General features: G+C 43.7%; 1 protein-coding gene across 1 annotated transcript in view; it reads right to left on the bottom strand.

Moving 5' to 3' along the window:
• The window catches only part of zgc:153184 (capZ-interacting protein), a 44,948-nt gene extending 34,916 nt beyond the window's left edge, over nucleotides 1-10,032 (bottom strand). Inside the window, exon 1 of the mRNA XM_031791295.1 lies at nucleotides 9,725-10,032. Within this exon, the coding sequence (XP_031647155.1) occupies nucleotides 9,725-9,730 (6 nt within the window). The 5' untranslated portion in view covers nucleotides 9,731-10,032. The remainder of the gene's footprint in view (nucleotides 1-9,724) is intronic.
• Nucleotides 10,033-21,615: the final 11,583 nt, after the last annotated feature.

Here is a 21,615-nt window from a genome sequence, read left to right as displayed (position 1 = left end):
CCTCTCTCTCCCTCTCTTCCTATGCTCTCTCTCCCTCTCTCTCTCTCCCCCCTCTCTCTCTCCCCACCTCCCTCTCTCCCTACACCCTCTCTCTCCATATGCTCTCTTTCCCTCTCTCTCTCTCCCCCCGTCCTCCCCCCCCTCTCTCCCTACACTCTCTCTCTCCCTAAGCTTTCTCTCTCCCTATGCTCCCATCCTCTCTCTCTCTCCCCCCCCTCTCCCGAAACATTCTCCCCCCACTCTATCTCTCCCCCTCTCTCCCTACGCTCTCTATACACCTCTCCCCCTATGCTCTCTCCCCCACGCCCTCTCTCCCCCTCTCCCTATGCTCTCTTTCCCCTACATAGTGGATTAAATGTTCCCTCTTTCCCCTACATAGTGGATTAAATGTTCCCTCTTTCCCCTACATAGTGGATTAAATGTTCCCTCTTTCCCCTACATAGTGGATTAAATGTTCCCTCTTTCCCCTACATAGTGGATTAAATGTTCCCTCTTTCCCTTACATAGTGGATTAAATGTTCCCTCTTTCCCTTACATAGTGGATTAAATGTTCCCTCTTTCCCTTACATAGTGGATTAAATGTTCCTTCTTTCCCTTACATAGTGGATTAAACGTTCCTTCTTTCCCCTACATAGTGGATTAAATGTTCCCTCTTTCCCTTACATAGTGTATTAAATGTTCCCTCTTTCCCTTACATAGTGGATTAAATGTTCCTTCTTTCCCTTACATAGTGGATTAAATGTTCCCTCTTTCCCTTACATAGTGGATTAAATGTTCCTTCTTTCCCTTACATAGTGGATTAAATGTTCCTTCTTTCCCTTACATAGTGGATTAAATGTTCCCTCTTTCCCTTACATAGTGGATTAAATGTTCCCTCTTTCCCTTACATAGTGGATTAAATGTTCCTTCTTTCCCTTACATAGTGGATTAAATGTTCCTTCTTTCCCCTACATAGTGGATTAAATGTTCCCTCTTTCCCTTACATAGTGGATTAAATGTTCCCTCTTTCCCTTACATAGTGGATTAAATGTTCCTTCTTTCCCTTACATAGTGGATTAAATGTTCCCTCTTTCCCTTACATAGTGGATTAAATGTTCCCTCTTTCCCTTACATAGTGGATTAAATGTTCCTTCTTTCCCTTACATAGTTTAAACCAGGTGGATTAAATGTTCCTTCTTTCCTCTACATAGTTTAAACCAGGTGGATTAAATGTTCCCTCTTTCCTCTACATAGTTTAAACCAGGTAGATTAAAGAAAGAAAAAACTGTGTTTCTGTCAGAGAGGTGGCTCCTGCCTCCTAGACACACTGTCTGGGTCCCAAATGGCACCCAATGCACTACTTTTGGATGAATTAAAACCCAGCTTTCAGTTAGGATAGCTAAGTACAGAAAGTAACAGTTAGATTACATCCCAAATGGCAGCATATTTAGGGCTGGGCAGTAAAAACTATATACCAGTATCCATTCACGGAACGGTTTGGATTTTTTACTTTACCTTCTATAACAGTATTTTCATTTTTTTTTTTACATTAAATAATTCAGTAATGAATATAAGAAATTATGGCTAGCATTCATGTTTCTCCGCCGGTAAGAAAACTTCTACACTGTAAAAAATGCTGGGTTGGAGGCACTGGGTCACTTAGTTGGGTTGTTTTCTTTCAATCCTGCTGGGTTATTGTTCTTTTTGGCCACCCGTGATAGTAAATGTCATTCCGGTTAATCTGTTCTGTTGTATTGTCATCACATGTTAAGGTTGGGCACTTTCTCTTTTGTAGCTTTAATGAGGCTTACACAAGTTGTCTGTCTGAAGAGGCCCCTCCCCAGAACAATTATTTTCCAAATGTCCAAAATAATCTGACATCATCTCCAGACCTACTGTTGTTGATCTAGGTCTGTGACTTATGAATAGATAATAACAGAGTAGTGTGAAAGGGAGGGGGAATGCAAATAGTAGCACTCAAAATGCTTGAAACATGTAGGTATTACACTCACACAGGGAGAGGTTGAAAATGACAGTGAAGGCACTTGCCAGTTGGTCAGCGCATGCTCAGCGTACATGTCCTGGTAATCCGTCTGGCCCAGCAGCCTTGTGAATGTTGACCTGTTTAAAGGTCTTGCTCACATCGGCCACGGAGAGCGTGATCACACAGTTGTCCGGAACGGCTGATGCTCTCATGCATGTTTCAGTGTTACTTGCCACGAAACGAGCATAGAAGTAATTTAGCTCATCTGGTAGGCTCGTGTCACTGGGCAGCTCGTGGCTGTGCATCCCTTTGTAGTCTGTAATAGTTTGCAGGTCCTGCCACATCCGATGAGCGTCAGAGCTGGTGTAGTACGATTCAATCTTAGTCCTGTATTGACACTTTGCCTGTTTGATGGTTGATTGGAGGGCATAGCGGGATTTCTTAGAAGCTTCCGGGTTAGAGTCCCGCTCCTTGAAAGCGGCAGCTCTACCTGTAAAAAACTGTAGAGTGGGGATGTTGCCTGTAATCCATGGCTTCTGGTTGGGGTATGTACGTACGGTCACTGTGGGGACGACGTCATCGATGCACTTATGGATGAAGCCAGTGACTGATGTGGTGACCTCCTCAATGCCATTGTCCTGTGTGAATTTAAGTATGCTCCCTCTAATTCTCTCTCTCTCCCTGCCCTCGCGTAGGACCTGAGCCCTAGGAACATGCCTCAGGACTACCAGGCCTGATGACTCCTGGCTGTTCCCAGTCCACCTGGTCGTGCTCCTGCTCCAGTTGATGGAATCCTGACCTGTTCACCGGACGTGCTGCCTTGTCCCGGATCTGCTGTTTTCGTCTCTCTCTCTACCGCACCTGCTGTCTTGACCTCTGAATGCTTGGCTATGAAAAGCCAACTGACATTTACTCCTGAGGTGCTGACCTGTTGCACCCGCTACAACCACTGGTTATTATCTGACCCTGCTGGTCATCTATGAACGTTTGAACATCTTGGCCATGTTCTGTTATAATCTCCACCCGGCACAGCCAGAAGAGGACTGGCCACCCCTCAGAGCCTGGTTCCTCTCTAGGTTTCTTCCTAGGTTTTGGCCTTTTTCCTAGCCACCGTGCTTCTACATCTGCATTGCTTGCTGTTTTGGGTTTTAGGCTGGGCAGCACTTTGAGATATCAGCTGATGTAAGACGGGCTTTATAAATCAATTTTATTGATTGATTGATTGATGGCTTGTTCATAACAAAACCCTTTGATACTACCAACTACTTTAGTAACTTTTTTGTTGACACGATTAAGCAAATTTAGGCATGAATATGCAAACAACAAACGCTGAGCCTTCATATTCAACAGACCAAATAATGAAAGACAAGCGCTGTAGTTTTGAATTCCGAAAAAGTTAACGAGGAGAAGAAATGATTGTTATCTATAAACCACTTGGTACTGACAATCTGGACAGTCAATTTTCATGAGGTTGTGGAAGTGGAATACATTGTGACTCCTATTTGCCACATCTTCAATCTAAGCCTAGGTTTCCTTAGGCCTGAAGGGAGGAAATGTCATTCCACTGCCCAAAGAACAGCACCCTTTATTGGTTCAAACAGCCGACCAATCAGCCTGTTACCGGCACTTAGCAAACTTTAGGGAAATAAACAATGTTATTATACAGAATACTAAATAACAACAGACTTTCAACACGCTTATAGGGAAAGGCCCTCAACACGCTTATAGGGAAAGGCCCTCAACACGCTTATAGGGAAAGGCCCTCAACACGCTTATAGGGAAAGGCCCTCAACACGCTTATAGGGAAAGGCCCTCAACACGCTTATAGGGAAAGGCCCTCAACACGCTTATAGGGAAAGGCCCTCAACACGCTTATAGGGAAAGGCCCTCAACACGCTTATAGGGAAAGGCCCTCAACACGCTTATAGGGAAAGGCCCTCAACACGCTTATAGGGAAAGGCCCTCAACACGCTTATAGGGAAAGGCCCTCAACACGCTTATAGGGAAAGGCCCTCAACACGCTTATAGGGAAAGGCCCTCAACACGCTTATAGAGAAAGGCCCTCAACACGCTTATAGGGAAAGGCCCTCAACACGCTTATAGGGAAAGGCCTTCAACACGCTGATAGGGAAAGGCCCTCAACACGCTTATAGGGAAAGTAGACACCTTGCTGTTCTGAGGATAAAGGGGGGGGGGTGCAACTCAATATTAGGAAGGTGTTCCTAATGTTTTGTCCACTCAGTGTATAGATTTACAATATAATCCATAGGTGGCCTGTTGCCCATATGCCATAGACTCACTTTAAAATCCATATGTTGTCTGTAATCCCATTTATTTTACAAAGCCCTTTTTACATCAGGAAATGTCACAAAGTGCTTTACAGAAACCCAGCCAGAAACCCAGCCTACCCCCCCCCCCCCCAAAGAGCAAGCAATGCAGATGCAGAAGCCCAGTGGAGAGGAAAAACTCCCTAGAAAAGTCCCGGAATCTACACTGTAAAAAAAATAGAATGTCTCAAAACATCATGATTGTGTAATGAAACCATGACAAGTAGTGAACCTGACCTGAGATCAGGTGATTGGATAACCCATTCATCCTGATCCATTGCACCTCATGGAACAACAAGCAGCTTTTAATACCAATAAATATTATACTCTTTTTATTCTTTTTTTCACCCCCGCAAAACATGCATATAATATTATGTAATATATGAATGAATTAAGTCTTAAAATGTTGAATTACCCACAATACTCTGAAAACAGAGACATGTCAAGATAGAAAGGGCAAAGAGATGAAAACTAGACTTCCAATGAGTTCAAATCCCTCAGTTCTCTATGTGTGGTTGTCGTGCATCTGAACAGATCAATGGATGATGGTATTTTTGATTATCTCGTGATCTCGACAAAACAACAACTTTTGTAATGTAGTGATCGCGAGATAAATAGGGAACTATTCTTTTTATTCATATGTCCTGTTTGGACTTCCATAGTATCCTGCAACGCTTGCTGTAGAACCCAATGATGTGCATAAACCCTGGATGACTGACAGGAGGCGCTGTATTGAAGCCACAGGGCAGCCATCTTGGCACTCCTTTTCCATTGGAAAATAATATATTTTGTAAAGCTATAGAACTTGATTTATTAATGTCTACATTCATTTTTGCCATGTTTTCTTGTATTACAGACATTTTAATGCATACTTTAAAATCGTGTGAGCTAAACATTAACATTTAAAATGTAAAAATATATTTTTTTAAATGTCCTTAATATATATATATTTTTTTTTGGGGGGGGGGGTACTAATGTTACTGTCCATACTACAACAAAGAAATACATGTAATTTTGTCATTGAAACATTTAATTGAAATAGAATTCCATCCATTCCTATGGAGGACTGTTCCTACTGGGCAATACCAATATGGCCGACCGGTGGCTTCAAAGCCTGTCAATGGCCAATACACAGCAATTAACAATCCAGGGTTCATATACATGTACGTACATCATTGGTAAAACCTCTAGTCACCGCTGGTGGTTGGAACACTGTGCTCAACAATGACTGCCAAAAATGGTTAAAACTGGCAAATGATCAGATACATAAACCAATGTTAACCATTAGAATATTCCAGAAGGAGCGATCTAATTCTTCACTAGACAGGAGGTGAAACACCATCATAGTGTTTAGAAGCTATAGAGAGAGAGAGAAAACGACACCAAAAGAGAAGCTATCTAATTCTTCACTAGACAGGAGGTGAAACACCATCATAGTGTTTAGAAGCTATAGAGAAAGAGAGAGAAAGCTTATCTTTTGGTGACGTTATCTAATTCGGTACTAAACAGAACACACAAAAAGGTTTTGAACCTTTTTGAGGTAGGTGTCCCAGACTACACACTGTGTTGCGTTTCAAAACATCTCAGGATGTTGTGTTTCAATACTCCAGTCAAGTTAAGCTTTCGTCTCCTTTTGCGTTGGTGGGCAGCTAGTTTTGGTGTTACAAAACATTTCATTTGATCAATCGGGTGGAGATTTTAAGAGCACCTGTCCATTAAGACCAGATCGTTAATCAAGACGTTCATAGATGACCAGCAGGGTCAAATAATAACAACAGTGGTTTGAAGGGTGCAACAGGTCAGTACCTCAGGAGTAAATGTCAGTTGGCTTTTCATAGCCAGAGCATTCAGAGGTTGAGACGGCAAGTCCATGAGAGAGAAGGAGAAGGAGAAACAGCAAATTGATTTTAGAGAACTCAGCTGACTTCATGGATTTTTCTTACACAATAGTAAACAACTTGTTGGATCTTGGATTCCCCCTCTCTGTTCTCTTCATGGGAACAGATTTAGAAGTCTGCTGAAGATGTGTCCCAAACAGCACCCTATTCCCTATATAGTGTACTACTTTAGACCAGGGCCCATTGGGCTCTATATAGTGTACTACTTTAGACCAGGGCCCATTGGGCTCTATATAGTGAACTACTTTAGACCAGGGCCCATTGGGCTCTATATAGTGTACTCCTTTAGACCAGGGCCCATTGGGCTCTATATAGTGTACTACTTTAGACCAGGGCCCATTGGGCTCTATATAGTGAACTACTTTAGACCAGGGCCCATTGGGCTCTATATAGTGAACTACTTTAGACCAGGGCCCATTGGGCTCTATATAGTGTACTACTTTAGACCAGGGCCCATATGACTGAGTCAATCAAATCAAATGGTCACATGCACATATTTAGCAGATGTTATTGCGGGTGTAGCGAAATGCTTGTGTTTCTAGCTCTAAAAGTGCAATAGTATCTAACAATTCACAAAAATACCCACAAATCTAAAAGTAAAATTAATGGAATTAAGAAATATATAAATATTAGGATGAGCAATGTCAGAGTGGCATTGATTAAATACAGTATATACATATGAGTTGAGTAAAAGCAGTGTGTAAACATTATTAGAGTGGCCAGTGATTCCATGTCTATGTATGTAGGGCAGCAGCTTCTAAGGTGTAGGGTTGAGTAACCAGGTGGAAGCAGGCTAGTGGTGGCTATTTAACAGTCTGATGGCATTGAGATAGAAGCTGATTTTCAGTCTCTTGGTGCCATCTTTGATGCACCTGTACTGACCTCACCTTCTGGATGATAGCGGGGTGAACAGGCTGTGGCTCGGGTGGTTGTTGTCCTTGATCTTTTTGGCTTTCCTGTGACATCGGGTGGTGTAGGTGTCCTGGAGGGCAGGTAGTTTGCCCGCGGTGATGCGTTGTGCGGACCTCACTACCCTCTGGAGAACCTTACGGTTGAGGACGGTGCAGTTGCCTTACCAGGCGGTGATACAGCCCGACAGGATGCTCTCAATTGTGCATCTGTAAAAGTATGTGAGGGTTTTAGGTGACAAGCCAAATTTCGTCAGCCTCCTGAGGTTGAAGGGGCGCTATTGCGCCTTCTTCATCACACTGTCTGTGTTGGTGGACCATTTCAGTTTGTCAGTGATGTGTACGCCGAGGGACTTAAAACGTTCCACCTTCTCCACTGCGGTCCCGTCGATGTGGATAGGGGGGTGCTCCCTCTGCTGTTTCCTGAAGTCCATGATCAGCTCCTTCGTTTTGTTGACGTTGAGGGAGAGGTTACTTTCCTGGCACCACGCCACCAGGGCCCTCAGCTCCTCCCTGTAGGAAGTCTCATCATTGTTGGTAATCAAGCCCACTACTGTTGTGTCGTCTGCAAACTTGACGATTGTGTTGGAGGCGTGGCCACGCAGTCATGGGTGAACAGGAAGTACTACCTTCACCGACCGGGTGGCAGCCCGTCGGGAAGTCCAGGACCCAGTTTGTATAGGGTGGGGTTCAGACCCAGGATCCCGAGCTTGATGATGAGCTTGGAGGGTACTACGGTGCTGAAGGCTGAGCTGTAGTCAATGAACAGCATTCTCACATGAGGTATTCTGGAGAGACACTCACATGATACTCAGGGTACATCCCAAATAGCTATCCTATTCACTACGTAGTGCACTACTCTTCCACCTGGACAAGATTAATACCTACAGTTGAAGTCGGAAGTTTACATAACACTTAGTTTGGAGTCATTACGACTTCAACTGTAGGTATTCCTCTTGCCCAGGTGGGACAGTAGTGCACTACGTAGTGAATAGGATGGCCATTTGGGATGTACCCCTGAGTATCATGTGAGTGTCTCTCCAGTTATCAGAGTGTGGGTCGTCGATGCTCACAACAATGATTGACTGTATGGATGTTTTCTGTCTGTAACCCTCCCACTGGGAACACACTGGTTGAAGCAGCGTTGTTTCAATGAAATTAAATGGACGTTGAATTGACGCCTGTTCCCAGTAGGCTGTGACCATGTCACTTGACTGGATGTGCTATGCTTAGTTAAATGGTTATACAATTGCAATGGTATAAAGTACTTCAGTAAAAAATATTTTAAAGTACTACTTAAGTAAAGTATCTGTACTGTACTACTTATATTTGACAACTTTTACTTTATTTTCACTACATTCCTAAAGAAAATCATATACTTTTTACTCTGTACATTTTCCCTGACACCCGAAAGTATTGGTTCCATTTTGAATGCTTATCAGGACAGGAACATGGTCTAATTCACACACTTATCAAGAGAAACATCCCTAGTCATCCCTACTGCCTCTGATCTGACTGACTCACTAAACAGAGAACATCCCTGGTCATCACTACTGCCTCTGATCTGGCAGACTCACTAAACAGAGAACATCCCTGGTCATCACTACTGCCTCTGATCTGGAGGACTCACTAAACAGAGAACATCCCTGGTCATCCCTACTGTCTCTGGTCTGGAGGACTCACTAAACAGAGAACATCTCTACTGCGTCTGATCTGGAGGACTCACTAAACAGAGAACATCCCTACTGCCTCTGATCTGGAGGACTCACTAAACAGAGAACATCCCTACTGCCTCTGATCTGGAGGACTCACTAAACAGAGAACATCCCTACTGCCTCTGATCTGGAGGACTCACTAAACAGAGAACATCCCTACTGCCTCTGATCTGGAGGACTCACTAAACAGAGAACATCCCTACTGCCTCTGATCTGGAGGACTCACTAAACAGAGAACATCCCTACTGCCTCTGATCTGGAGGACTCACTAAACACAAATGCTTCATTTGTCATGCCTGAGTGTTGGCCTGAGTGTTGGCCTGAGTGTTGGTGTGAGTGTTGGCCTGAGTGTTGGCCTGAGTGTTGGCCTGAGTGTTGGCGTGTCCCTCTGGCTATCAGTAAATACAAGGAAAAACAAGAAATGGTGCTGTCTGGTTTGCTAAATATAGGGGATTTAAAATGATTTTAGCAATAACATTCACTTTTGATGGTTAGACTTATACTCAGGTAGTATTTTACTGGGTGACTTTCACTTTTACTAAAGTAACCTATGACAATTGGGGACTTTTTCCACCACTGATAAAATGTGAATCAGAGATTCTTCACAGAAATAAGTACAGGGTGGCTTTTAACTAGCCAATATTAGAAAGTCAATTTTATCCCCAATGAAAAGTAGATTTACATTAAATACAAAGCTTTACATTAAATACAAAGCAAATATTTTGTGATATAACTTCGCACCGCAGAGAATTGTAGCCAACAACTCCACATTTCCAAGGCGACAGAGTCTACTTCCACAAGTTGTTAATTAAACCAACTTCAGCAGAGTTGAGTTCCGTGAATATTTTTTATCTACAACGAAATCCTACTGTCCAAACACTTCATTCTAAACTTGTTAACAAATGTTGCTTACCTCCATCCTTGAGGAATTCGCGATATGCACCTTTTCCTGCCCTCTTCTCTGTCTCCTCGGATGACCGCGCTGCTGCGTTTGAGCGAAGCCACTTCAGAGGCTGGAGAGCTCTCCTACACTACTAACGCGGAGAGGGAATGAGAGATGTGAGCACACTCCTTGAACAGCGGAGGTCTGTGTTTACAGATAACTACACTGTCATATCTTCACAGGCAGTGTACGAGACGAGGTTGATCGAAGGAGAGAGAGGGAGTGGCGGAGGCTTCAGTTTTGCGCGCAGTTGCATTGATGCCACTTTTCTCGCACAACAGTTGAACGATATATTGAGGCTGATGATTTAAGTATGCTATTGGCCTTGGCAGATGTCATTGTGCAAACAAGTCGATATATTTCGCAAGACACACTACTTTGTTGTTGAAGAAATAGTATACTGAGCTTCAACCTGGTATCATTGCATTTCGTATTATTCTTTACTTATTCAAATCGGGACATTCCATTTAGTATGATATGTTACGTTTCTTATGAACCCAGGGTCGTTACAGTATGTATTCATTTGTGGGTGTCCATCATTCATTTTGGATGATATGTTACGTAATTCGTATTATATGCCCCGGATTCGCAAAACGTACAATATGTTACGAATTTTCAAAAAATGGTTATATTGTACACATTTTCAAACATGTACAACATGTTTTGAATTTGCAAAACGTACAATATGTTACAAATTCTAGCTAGGTTGCTAGGGGTTAGGGTTAAGTGTAGGAGTTAGGTTAAAGGTTAGGGTTAGCTAAAAGGGTTAAAGTTAGGGTTTGGGGAAAGGGAAGGGTAGGCCAACCATGCTAAGTAGTTCCAAAGTAGCTCAAAAGTAGTAAGTAGTTGAAAAATTGCTCATTATCAAGAGATTAGATGAGATTCAAACTCGCAATCTTTAGGTTGCTAGACGTTTACATTATAGACCTACCAACCACCCTACTTTCGTTTTTTCCTTAAGTAACCATCTGTCTTATGTAATCATATCAAACGTAACATACTAAATATAGTCTCGGGATTATGTACAGAACAATACGAAATGCTCTTAGACCAAGTTGCGAGCTTGGATAAAATACATTTTAAACAAACATTCAAACTGGTGTGGAGGTATGACCATAACAGCTGTGTTTTCATATTAAACATGTCATCTAATTCAGAACTTATGGACCACATCATCAACCACATCATCATGATCAACATCCTCATCATCTACATCAACCACATCATTATCATCATCAACCACATCATCAACCACATCATCATGATCAACATCCTCAACATCATCAACCACATCATCATGATCAACATCCTCATCATCATCATCTACATCATTATCATCATCAACCACATCATCAACCACATCATCATGATCAACATCCTCATCATCTACATCAACCACATCATTATCATCATCAACCACATCATCATGATCAACATCCTCAACATCATCATCTACATCAACCACATCATTATCATCATCAACCACATCATCATGATCAACATCCTCAACATCATCAACCACATCATCATGATTAACATCCTCATCATCATCATTATCATCAACCACATCATCATGATCAACATCCTCAACATCATCATCTACATCAACCACATCATTATCATCATCAACCACATCATCATGATCAACATCCTCAACATCATCAACCACATCATCATGATTAACATCCTCATCATCATCATCATCATCCACATCATCATGATCAACATCCTCATCAACCACATCATCATGATTAACATCCTCATCATCATCATCATCATCATCAACCACATCATCATGATCAACATCCTCATCAACCACATCATCATGATTAACATCCTCATCCTCATCATCATCATCATCATCAACCACATCATCATGATCAACATCCTCATCAACCACATCATCATGATCAACATCCTCATCATCATCATGATCAACATCCTCAACATCATCATGATCAACGTCCTCAACATCATCAACCACATCATCATGATCAACATCCTCATCATCATCATCATCAACCACATCATCATGATCAACATCCTCATCAACCACATCATCATGATCAACATCCTCATCATCATCAACCACATCATGATCAACATCATCAACCACATCATCATGATCAACATCCTCAACATCATCAACCACATCATCATGATCAACATCCTCAACATCATCAACCACATCATCATGATCAACATCCTCAACATCATCAACCACATCATCATGATTAACATCCTCATCATCATCATATACATCAATCACATCATCATGATTAACATCCTCATCATCATCATATACATCAATCACATCATTATCATCATCAACCACATCATCATCATGATCAACATCCTCATCATCATCATCATCATCAACATCCTCATCATCAACCACATCATCATGATCAACATCCTCATAATCATCAACCACATCATTATCATCATCAACCACATCATCATCAACCACATCATCAACATCATCATTAACCACATCATCTACATCAACATCATCATCATCATTAACCACATCATCTTCATCAACATCATCATCAACATCAGTATCATCATTAACCACATCATCATCAACATTGTCGTGTCTTTGGCTATGCCGGATTAAGTAATATGACATGCTATTCTATAAAATCATTTCTCCGTAATTAATATTACCTGATTGAGCTAATCATGTAAATGTAATTAACTAGAGAGTCGGGCACCACGAAATAATATTTATAGAGCTGTTGTCTTCCGAATAAACTCTCAAAGATCTAGTAATATTTTACATCAATAGCAGTCAATATTAATGGTCATCTTAATTCAGTCTCATCTGAAAGTTGTAAATTCTTGGTTATCTGCACGAACCCTGGCTAACAAGTTGAATCAGCAATACAAAATTGGGTTTCATTATTTATTTACTAAATACCTAACTAATCACACAGAATTACACATACACATAATGAATCATAACTTGATTACATAAAGGAAAACGTCCCTAGCGGGCGGAACAGATATGACTGCTTGTTACAGAAAAGAAAGGGGTCTGGGTAACAAAGGGCGAAGCTGTGCTATCGTAAATACAGTATCTTATCCATTCTAAATTACCGCCCATTTGGAAAAGGAAAATGCAATAAATATTTACTCTGAGCTGCGCTTCGATAGGTTGGTGGTAGATGGAAGGCCGTGTTGCCAAGCCGAGTCCTTTGAAGAATGTCTCTGCTGGTAAATTGAATACATTGTAGTAACATCACTGTGTGGTAGACGGGATACTCTGTCTGTTCCTTCCTAACCTGCGTTTGCAGCTGCTGTTGCTAACTCAATGCATTCTGTAGTGAATAAGAGTTCAAAGTTCATACCATTCGCAACCAAAGTTCACGCTGATGTTGGCTTCGTTCTGTAATTATCTGAACCATTCTGACATCGGACCGGCGTCCTCACATCCTCGGAACAGGACGTTATATTGTCGTCAAGGCTTTATATAGTGGAGCGAGAAGGGTGTGTCTGAAAAGTTTTATAACCCATGTCCCTTCACAGTCGGCCCACTGATTGAGCAGAGCCCTGGCCTTATGAAAACCCAAATCTCACATTTTAGAAGCTAAAATCACATTTCATCCCATCACGAATAATTCTATATTAAAACATTTAAATTGAACAACAATTCCATGTGAATCCGATAACTCTGATGTGTAGACTTTCCACTGTAGAGTTTATGTCATCTTCTAATTTATGAAAATGTCTCAGATGACAACCGACAGCCTTTCCTCTCAGGGCCAGATAACCCTAATCCATTCACAAGGCAGTGATCCACAGCCTTTCCTCTCAGGGCCAGATAACCCTAATCTATTCATAAGGCAATGGTCCACAGCCTTTCCTCTCAGGGACAGATAACCCTAATCCATTCATAATGCAGTGATCCACAGCCTTTCCTCTCAGGGCCAGATAACCCTAATCCATTCACAAGGCAGTGATCCACAGCCTTTCCTCTCAGGGCCAGATAACCCTAATCTATTCATAAGGCAATGGTCCACAGCCTTTCCTCTCAGGGCCAGATAACCCTAATCCATTCATAATGCAGTGATCCACAGCCTTTCTTCTGTTGATAGCCAGCTTTTTCTGTCTACCCTTTTCAAGGCTGTGCTCACTAAGGCTGAACTTATTCAAGGTTCTTTAAGGTTTTGATCAGTAACCATGGTCAAATAGTTAGCCACGCTGTACTGCTGATTTACAGCCAGATAGCACTGCGTTTTGCTTTGTGCTTGTGTTTCCCAATAGGTAATGTAGTGTTGCTGTGTGCTTGTGTTTCCCCATAGGTAATGTAGTGTTGCTTTGTGTTTGTGTTTCCCAATAGGTAATGTAGTGTTGCTTTGTGCCTGTGTTTCCCAATAGGTAATGTAGTGTTGCTTTGTGCTTGTTTTTCCTAATAGGTAATGTAGTGTTGCTTTGAGTCTGTGTTTCCTAATAGGTAATGTAGTGTTGCTTTGTGTCTGTGTTTCCTAATAGGTAATGTAGTGTTGCTTTGTGCCTGTGTTTCCCAATAGGTAATGTAGTGTTGCTTTGTGCCTGTGTTTCCCAATAGGTAATGTAGTGTTGCTTTGTGCCTGTGTTTCCCAATAGGTAATGTAGTGTTGCTTTGTGCCTGTGTTTCCCAATAGGTAATGTAGTGTTGCTTTGTGCCTGTGTTTCCCAATAGGTAATGTAGTGTTGCTTTGTGCCTGTGTTTCCCAATAGGTAATGTAGTGTTGCTTTGTGCCTGTGTTTCCCAATAGGTAATGTAGTGTTGCTTTGTGCCTGTGTTTCCCAATAGGTAATGTAGTTTTGCTTTGACTGTGTTTCCCAATAGGTAATGTAGTGTTGCTTTGTGTTTGTGTTTCCCAATAGGTAATGTAGTGTTGCTTTGTGCCTGTGTTTCCCAATAGGTAATGTAGTGTTGCTTTGTGCCTGTGTTTCCCAATAGGTAATGTAGTGTTGCTTTGTGCCTGTGTTTCCCAATAGGTAATGTAGTGTTGCTTTGTGCCTGTGTTTCCCAATAGGTAATGTAGTGTTGCTTTGTGCCTGTGTTTCCCAATAGGTAATGTAGTGTTGCTTTGACTGTGTAGTAATTTGGTTTATTTTGATTGATTGGATGTTCTGGTCCTGAGGCTTCAGTGTGTTAGTAGAACAGGTTAGTGAACTCAGGACCAGCTGGATGAGGGGACTGAGGCTTCAGTGTGTTAGTAGAACAGGTTAGTGAACTCAGCCCCAGGACCAGCTGGATGAGGGGACTGAGGCTTCAGTGTGTTAGTAGAACAGGTTAGTGAACTCAGGACCAGCTGGATGAGGGGACTGAGGCTTCAGTGTGTTAGTAGAACAGGTTAGTGAACTCAGGACCAGCTGGATGAGGGGACTGAGGCTTCAGTGTGTTAGTAGAACAGGTTAGTGAACTCAGGACCAGCTGGATGAGGGGACTGAGGCTTCAGTGTGTTAGTAGAACAGGTTAGTGAACTCAGGACCAGCTGGATGAGGGGACTGAGGCTTCAGTGTGTTAGTAGAACAGGTTAGTGAACTCAGGACCAGGACCAGCTGGATGAGGGGACTGAGGCTTCAGTGTGTTAGTAGAACAGGTTAGTGAACTCAGCCCCAGGACCAGCTGGATGAGGGGACTGAGGCTTCAGTGTGTTAGTAGAACAGGTTAGTGAACTCAGCCCCAGGACCAGCTGGATGAGGGGACTGAGGCTTCAGTGTGTTAGTAGAACAGGTTAGTGAACTCAGGACCAGCTGGATGAGGGGACTGAGGCTTCAGTGTGTTAGTAGAACAGGTTAGTGAACTCAGGACCAGCTGGATGAGGGGACTGAGGCTTCAGTGTGTTAGTAGAACAGGTTAGTGAACTCAGCCCCAGGACCAGCTGGATGAGGGGACTGAGGCTTCAGTGTGTTAGTAGAACAGGTTAGCGAACTCAGCCCCAGGACCAGCTGGATGAGGGGACTGAGGCTTCAGTGTGTTAGTAGAACAGGTTTGTGAACTCAGCCCCAGGACCAGCTGGATGAGGGGACTGAGGCTTCAGTGTGTTAGTAGAACAGGTTAGTGAACTCAGCCCCAGGACCAGCTGGATGAGGGGACTGAGGCTTCAGTGTGTTAGTAGAACAGGTTTGTGAACTCAGCCCCAGGACCAGTTGGATGAGGGGACTGAGGCTTCAGTGTGTTAGTAGAACAGGTTTGTGAACTCAGCCCCAGGACCAGTTGGATGAGGGGACTGAGGCTTCAGTGTGTTAGTAGAACAGGTTTGTGAACTCAGCCCCAGGACCAGTTGGATGAGGGGACTGAGGCTTCAGTGTGTTAGTAGAACAGGTTAGTGAACTCAGCCCCAGGACCAGCTGGATGAGGGGACTGAGGCTTCAGTGTGTTAGTAGAACAGGTTTGTGAACTCAGCCCCAGGACCAGTTGGATGAGGGGACTGAGGCTTCAGTGTGTTAGTAGAACAGGTTTGTGAACTCAGCCCCAGGACCAGTTGGATGAGGGGACTGAGGCTTCAGTGTGTTAGTAGAACAGGTTTGTGAACTCAGCCCCAGGACCAGTTGGATGAGGGGACTGAGGCTTCAGTGTGTTAGTAGAACAGGTTTGTGAACTCAGCCCCAGGACCAGCTGGATGAGGGGACTCTTTTCTTTGCTCAGCTCTTGTCTTGGCATTGCAGGGCTTGGTAATGATATGAGAGGGGGTCACAGTATTTTCGATGTTTCCTAAATTGAATTGCTATTTTTTTAAACGTTTTTTATTATTAGTGGATATTGTCCTAATTCTGCCCTCCATGCATTGTTTGTAGTTTTCCTCTGGACATGTAGGAGAATCTTACAGAACTCTCCATGCATTGTTTGTAGTTTTCCTCTGGACATGTAGGAGAATTTTACAGAACTCTGCATGCAGGGTTTCAGTGGGGTGTTTGTCCCATTTGATGAAATCTTATTTTGCATGTGGACCCCACACCTCGCTGCCATGAAGTGCAATGGGTTCAATACACTGGCAGGGCCCAGGTCTGGCAGGGCCCAGGTCTGGCAGGGCCCAGGTCTGGCAGGGCCCAGGTCTGGCAGAGCCCAGGTCTGGCAGAGCCCAGGTCTGTCAGGGCCCAGGTCTGGCAGGGCCCAGGTCTGGCAGAGCCCAGGTCTGTCAGGGCCCAGGTCTGTCAGGGCCCAGGTCTGTCAGGGCCCAGGTCTGTCAGGGCCCAGGTCTGGCAGAGCCCAGGTCTGGCAGGGCCCAGGTCTGGCAGGGCCCAGGTCTGTCAGAGCCCAGGTCTGGCAGGGCCAAGGTCTGGCAGGGCCCAGGTCTGTCAGGGCCCAGGTCTGGCAGAGCCCAGGTCTGGCAGGGCCCAGGTCTGTCAGAGCCCAGGTCTGTCAGGGCCCAGGTCTGGCAGAACCCAGGTCTGGCAGGGCCCAGGTCTGGCAGGGCCCAGGTCTGGCAGGGCCCAGGTCTGGCAGGGCCCAGGTCTGCCAGAGCCCAGGTCTGGCAGGGCCCAGGTCTGGCAGGGCCCAGGTCTGGCAGGGCCCAGGTCTGGCAGAGCCCAGGTCTGGCAGAGCCCAGGTCTGGCAGTACTGCTTCAGCAGTTCCAGGCTCTGCTGTGTTTGACACCATTTAACCTCTAAATTGTGGAGACTAACACGAGGGGCTGAGGATTTTTATAGAATAGTGACCAATTCATTGATGAAAATATTGAAGATTGCTGCGATTGCAATCCTGGCAAAGGCCCCGCTCCTGGTTAAATAATTATGTTATTTAATTGCCAGTTTTGAGGCTTCACGTATTGCCAGTATACATTGGTTTAATTATGTCATGTTTTACCCCCTACACCACATTCAATAAATTTGTAGAACAGTCATGTATGTCAAAAATAATCAAATGCTTTTTGGAAGTCAATAAAGCCAGCATACAGTGCCTTGTGAAAGTATTCGGCCCCCTTGAACTTTGCGACCTTTTGCCACATTTCAGGCTTCAAACATAAAGATATAAAACTGTATTTTTTTTGTGAAGAATCAACAACAAGTGGGACACAATCATGAAGTGGAACGACATTTATTGGATATTTCAAACTTTTTTAACAAATCAAAAACTGAAAAATTGGGCGTGCAAAATTATTCAGCCCCTTTACTTTCAGTGCAGCAAACTCTCTCCAGAAGTTCAGTGAGGATCTCTGAATGATCCAATGTTGACCTAAATGACTAATGATGATAAATACAATCCACCTGTGTGTAATCCACTCTCCGTATAAATGCACCTGCACTGTGATAGTCTCAGAGGTCCGTTAAAAGCGCAGAGAGCATCATGAAGAACAAGGAACACACCAGGCAGGTCCGAGATACTGTTGTGAAGAAGTTTAAAGCCGGATTTGAATACAAAAAGATTTCCCAAGCTTTAAACATCCCAAGGAGCACTGTGCAAGTGATAATATTGAAATGGAAGGAGTATCAGACCACTGCAAATCTACCAAGACCTGGCCGTCCCTCTAAACTTTCAGCTCATACAAGGAGAAGACTGATCAGAGATGCAGCCAAGAGGCCCATGATCACTCTGGATGAACTGCAGAGATCTACAGCTGAGGTGGGAGACTCTGTCCATAGGACAACAATCAGTCGTATATTGCACAAATCTGGCCTTTATGGAAGAGTGGCAAGAAGAAAGCCATTTCTTAAAGATATCCATAAAAAGTGTCGTTTAAAGTTTGCCACAAGCCACCTGGGAGACTACCAAACATGTGGAAGAAGCTGCTCTGGTCAGATGAAACCAAAATTGAACTTTTTGGCAACAATGCAAAACGTTATGTTTGGCGTAAAAGCAACACAGCTCATCACCCTGAACACCACATCCCCACTGTCAAACATGGTAGTGGCAGCATCATGGTTTGGGCCTGCTTTTCTTCAGCAGGGACAGGGAAGATGGTTAAAATTGATGGGAAGATGGATGGAGCCAAATAAAGGACCATTCTGGAAGAACCTGATGGAGTCTGCAAAAGACCTGAGACTGGGACGGAGATTTGTCTTCCAACAAGACAATGATCCAAAACATAAAGCAAAATCTACAATGGAATGGTTCAAAAATAAACATATCCAGGTGTTAGAATGGCCAAGTCAAAGTCTAGACCTGAATCCAATCGAGAATCTGTGGAAAGAACTGAAAACTGCTGTTCACAAATGCTCTCCATCCAACCTCACTGAGCTCGAGCTGTTTTGCAAGGAGGAATGGGAAAAAATGTCAGTCTCTCGATGTGCAAAACTGATAGAGACCTACCCCAAGCGACTTACAGCTGTAATCGCAGCAAAAGGTGGCGCTACAAAGTATTAACTTAAGGGGGCTGAATAATTTTGCACGCCCAATTTTTCAGTTTTTGATTTGTTAAAAAAGTTTGAAATATCCAATAAATGTGCTTCCACTTCATGATTGTGTCCCACTTGTTGTTGATTCTTCACAAAAAAATACAGTTTTATATCTTTATGTTTGAAGCCTGAAATGTGGCAAAAGGTCGCAAAGTTCAAAGGGGCCGAATACTTTCACAAGGCACTGTATATATTGTGGTGGACATGTTTATCTATCAGAGTGTGTAGGGGGTAAATATGTTTTGGTATAAATCCAATCTGGCTTTTACTCAAGACATTGTGCTTATTAAGGAAAATAATAAGTCCTACATGTATAATACTACAGAAAACCTTCCCCAAGTTACTGTTCACACAAATGCCTCAGTGATTGTTAGGGTATAATTTGTCTCCGTTCTTAAAGATTGGCCTTATGCGTCTCTCTCGATCTCACACACAAACACAAACACTCACTATGGTTGCTGGGGGGTGGGGAGTCTCACTTCCCTTTGTTCTGCTGAGAGACAGGGTTCTGGTGTTGAACTACAGTAAAATCGCTCTCTTCCTCTCTTCCCCCTCTGTTGTATGAGTATTTGTCACAGCCGAGCAAGCTCACTTCCTGTTGGAGATGAAGGAATAGAGGGAGTAGAGGGTGAATTGCCACAGAGAAAGGGAGATGCCACAGAGAGAGAGGGGAGAGAGAGGAGACAGAGAGGAGCGACAGTGGGGGGAGAGAGACATAGCATAGCAGCAACACAACATGGCAGCAGCACAACATGGCAGCAGCACAACATGGCAGCAACACAACATGGCAGCAACACAACATGGTAGCATCACAACATGGCAGCAACACAACAACAACAACATGGCAGCAGCACAACATGGCAGCAACACAACATGGTAGCAACACAACATGGCAGCAACACAACATGGCAGCAACACAACATGGCAGCAACACAACATGGCAGCAACACAACATGGCAGCAACACAACATGGCAGCAGCACAACATGGCAGCAGCACAACATGGCAGCAACACAACATGGCAGCAACACAACATGGCAGCAGCACAACATGGCAGCAGCACAACATGGCAGCAACACAACATGGCAGCAACACAACATGGCAGCAGCACAACATGGCAGCAACACAACATGGCAGCAACACAACATGGCAGCAGCACAACATGGTAGCAAGACAACAACAACATGGCAGCAGCACATGAAAACACAGCATAGCAGCAGCACAACATGGCAGCAACACAATTGCTCAGTTTGACCGGGCGGCCAGCTCTAGGAAATCTTGGTGGTCCCAAACTTCTCCCATTTAAGAATGATGGAGGCCACTGTGTTCTTGGGGACCTTCAATGCTGCAGAAATGTTTTGTCCCCTTCCCCAGATTTGTGCCTCGACACAATCCTGTCTTGGAGCTCTACGGACAACATGGCAGCAGCACAACATGGCAGCAACACAACATGGCAGCAACACAACATGGCAGCAACACAACATGGTAGCAACACAACATGGCAGCAACACAACATGGCAGCAACACAACATGGCAGCAACACAACATGGTAGCAACACAACATGGCAGCAACACAACATGGCAGCAGCACAACATGGCAGCAGCACAACATGGCAGCAACACAACATGGCAGCAACACAACATGGCAGCAGCACAACATGGCAGCAGCACAACATGGCAGCAACACAACATGGCAGCAACACAACATGGCAGCAGCACAACATGGCAGCAACACAACATGGCAGCAACACAACATGGCAGCAGCACAACATGGTAGCAAGACAACAACAACATGGCAGCAGCACATGAAAACACAGCATAGCAGCAGCACAACATGGCAGCAACACAATTGCTCAGTTTGACCGGGCGGCCAGCTCTAGGAAATCTTGGTGGTCCCAAACTTCTCCCATTTAAGAATGATGGAGGCCACTGTGTTCTTGGGGACCTTCAATGCTGCAGAAATGTTTTGTCCCCTTCCCCAGATTTGTGCCTCGACACAATCCTGTCTTGGAGCTCTACGGACAATTCCTCCGACCTCATGGTTTGGTTTTTGCTCTGACATGCACAGTCAACTGTGGGACCTTATATAGACAGGTGTGTGCCTTTCCAAATCATGTCCAATCAATTGAATTTACCACAGGTGGACTCCAATCAAGTTGTAGAAACATCTCAAGGAGGATCAATGGAAACAGGATGCACCTGAGCTCAATGTTGTGTCTCATAGTAAAGGGTCTGAATACTGATGTAAATACGTTATTTCTGATTTGTTTTTTAATTATTCATTTGCAAAAATTTATAAAAACCTGTTTTCACTTTGTCATTATTAGGTATTGTGTGTAGATTGCTGAGGAGTATTATATTTAAAATCAATTTTAGAATAAGGCTGTAACGTAACAAAATATGAAAAAAGTAAATGGGTCTGAATACTCTCTGAAAGCACTGCATATAGCGATTTACTTCTAGATCAACACCAGAACCCTGTCACTCAGAAGAAATAGAGGGAAGTGAGACTTTATTTGTGTGTGAGA

This window comes from Oncorhynchus kisutch, linkage group LG15, assembly GCF_002021735.2.
Source record: "Oncorhynchus kisutch isolate 150728-3 linkage group LG15, Okis_V2, whole genome shotgun sequence".
Classification (NCBI taxonomy): Eukaryota; Metazoa; Chordata; class Actinopteri; order Salmoniformes; family Salmonidae; genus Oncorhynchus; species Oncorhynchus kisutch.
The sequence above is the reverse complement of the archived record's forward strand: the minus strand, read 5'-3'. Positions and strand labels throughout refer to the sequence as shown.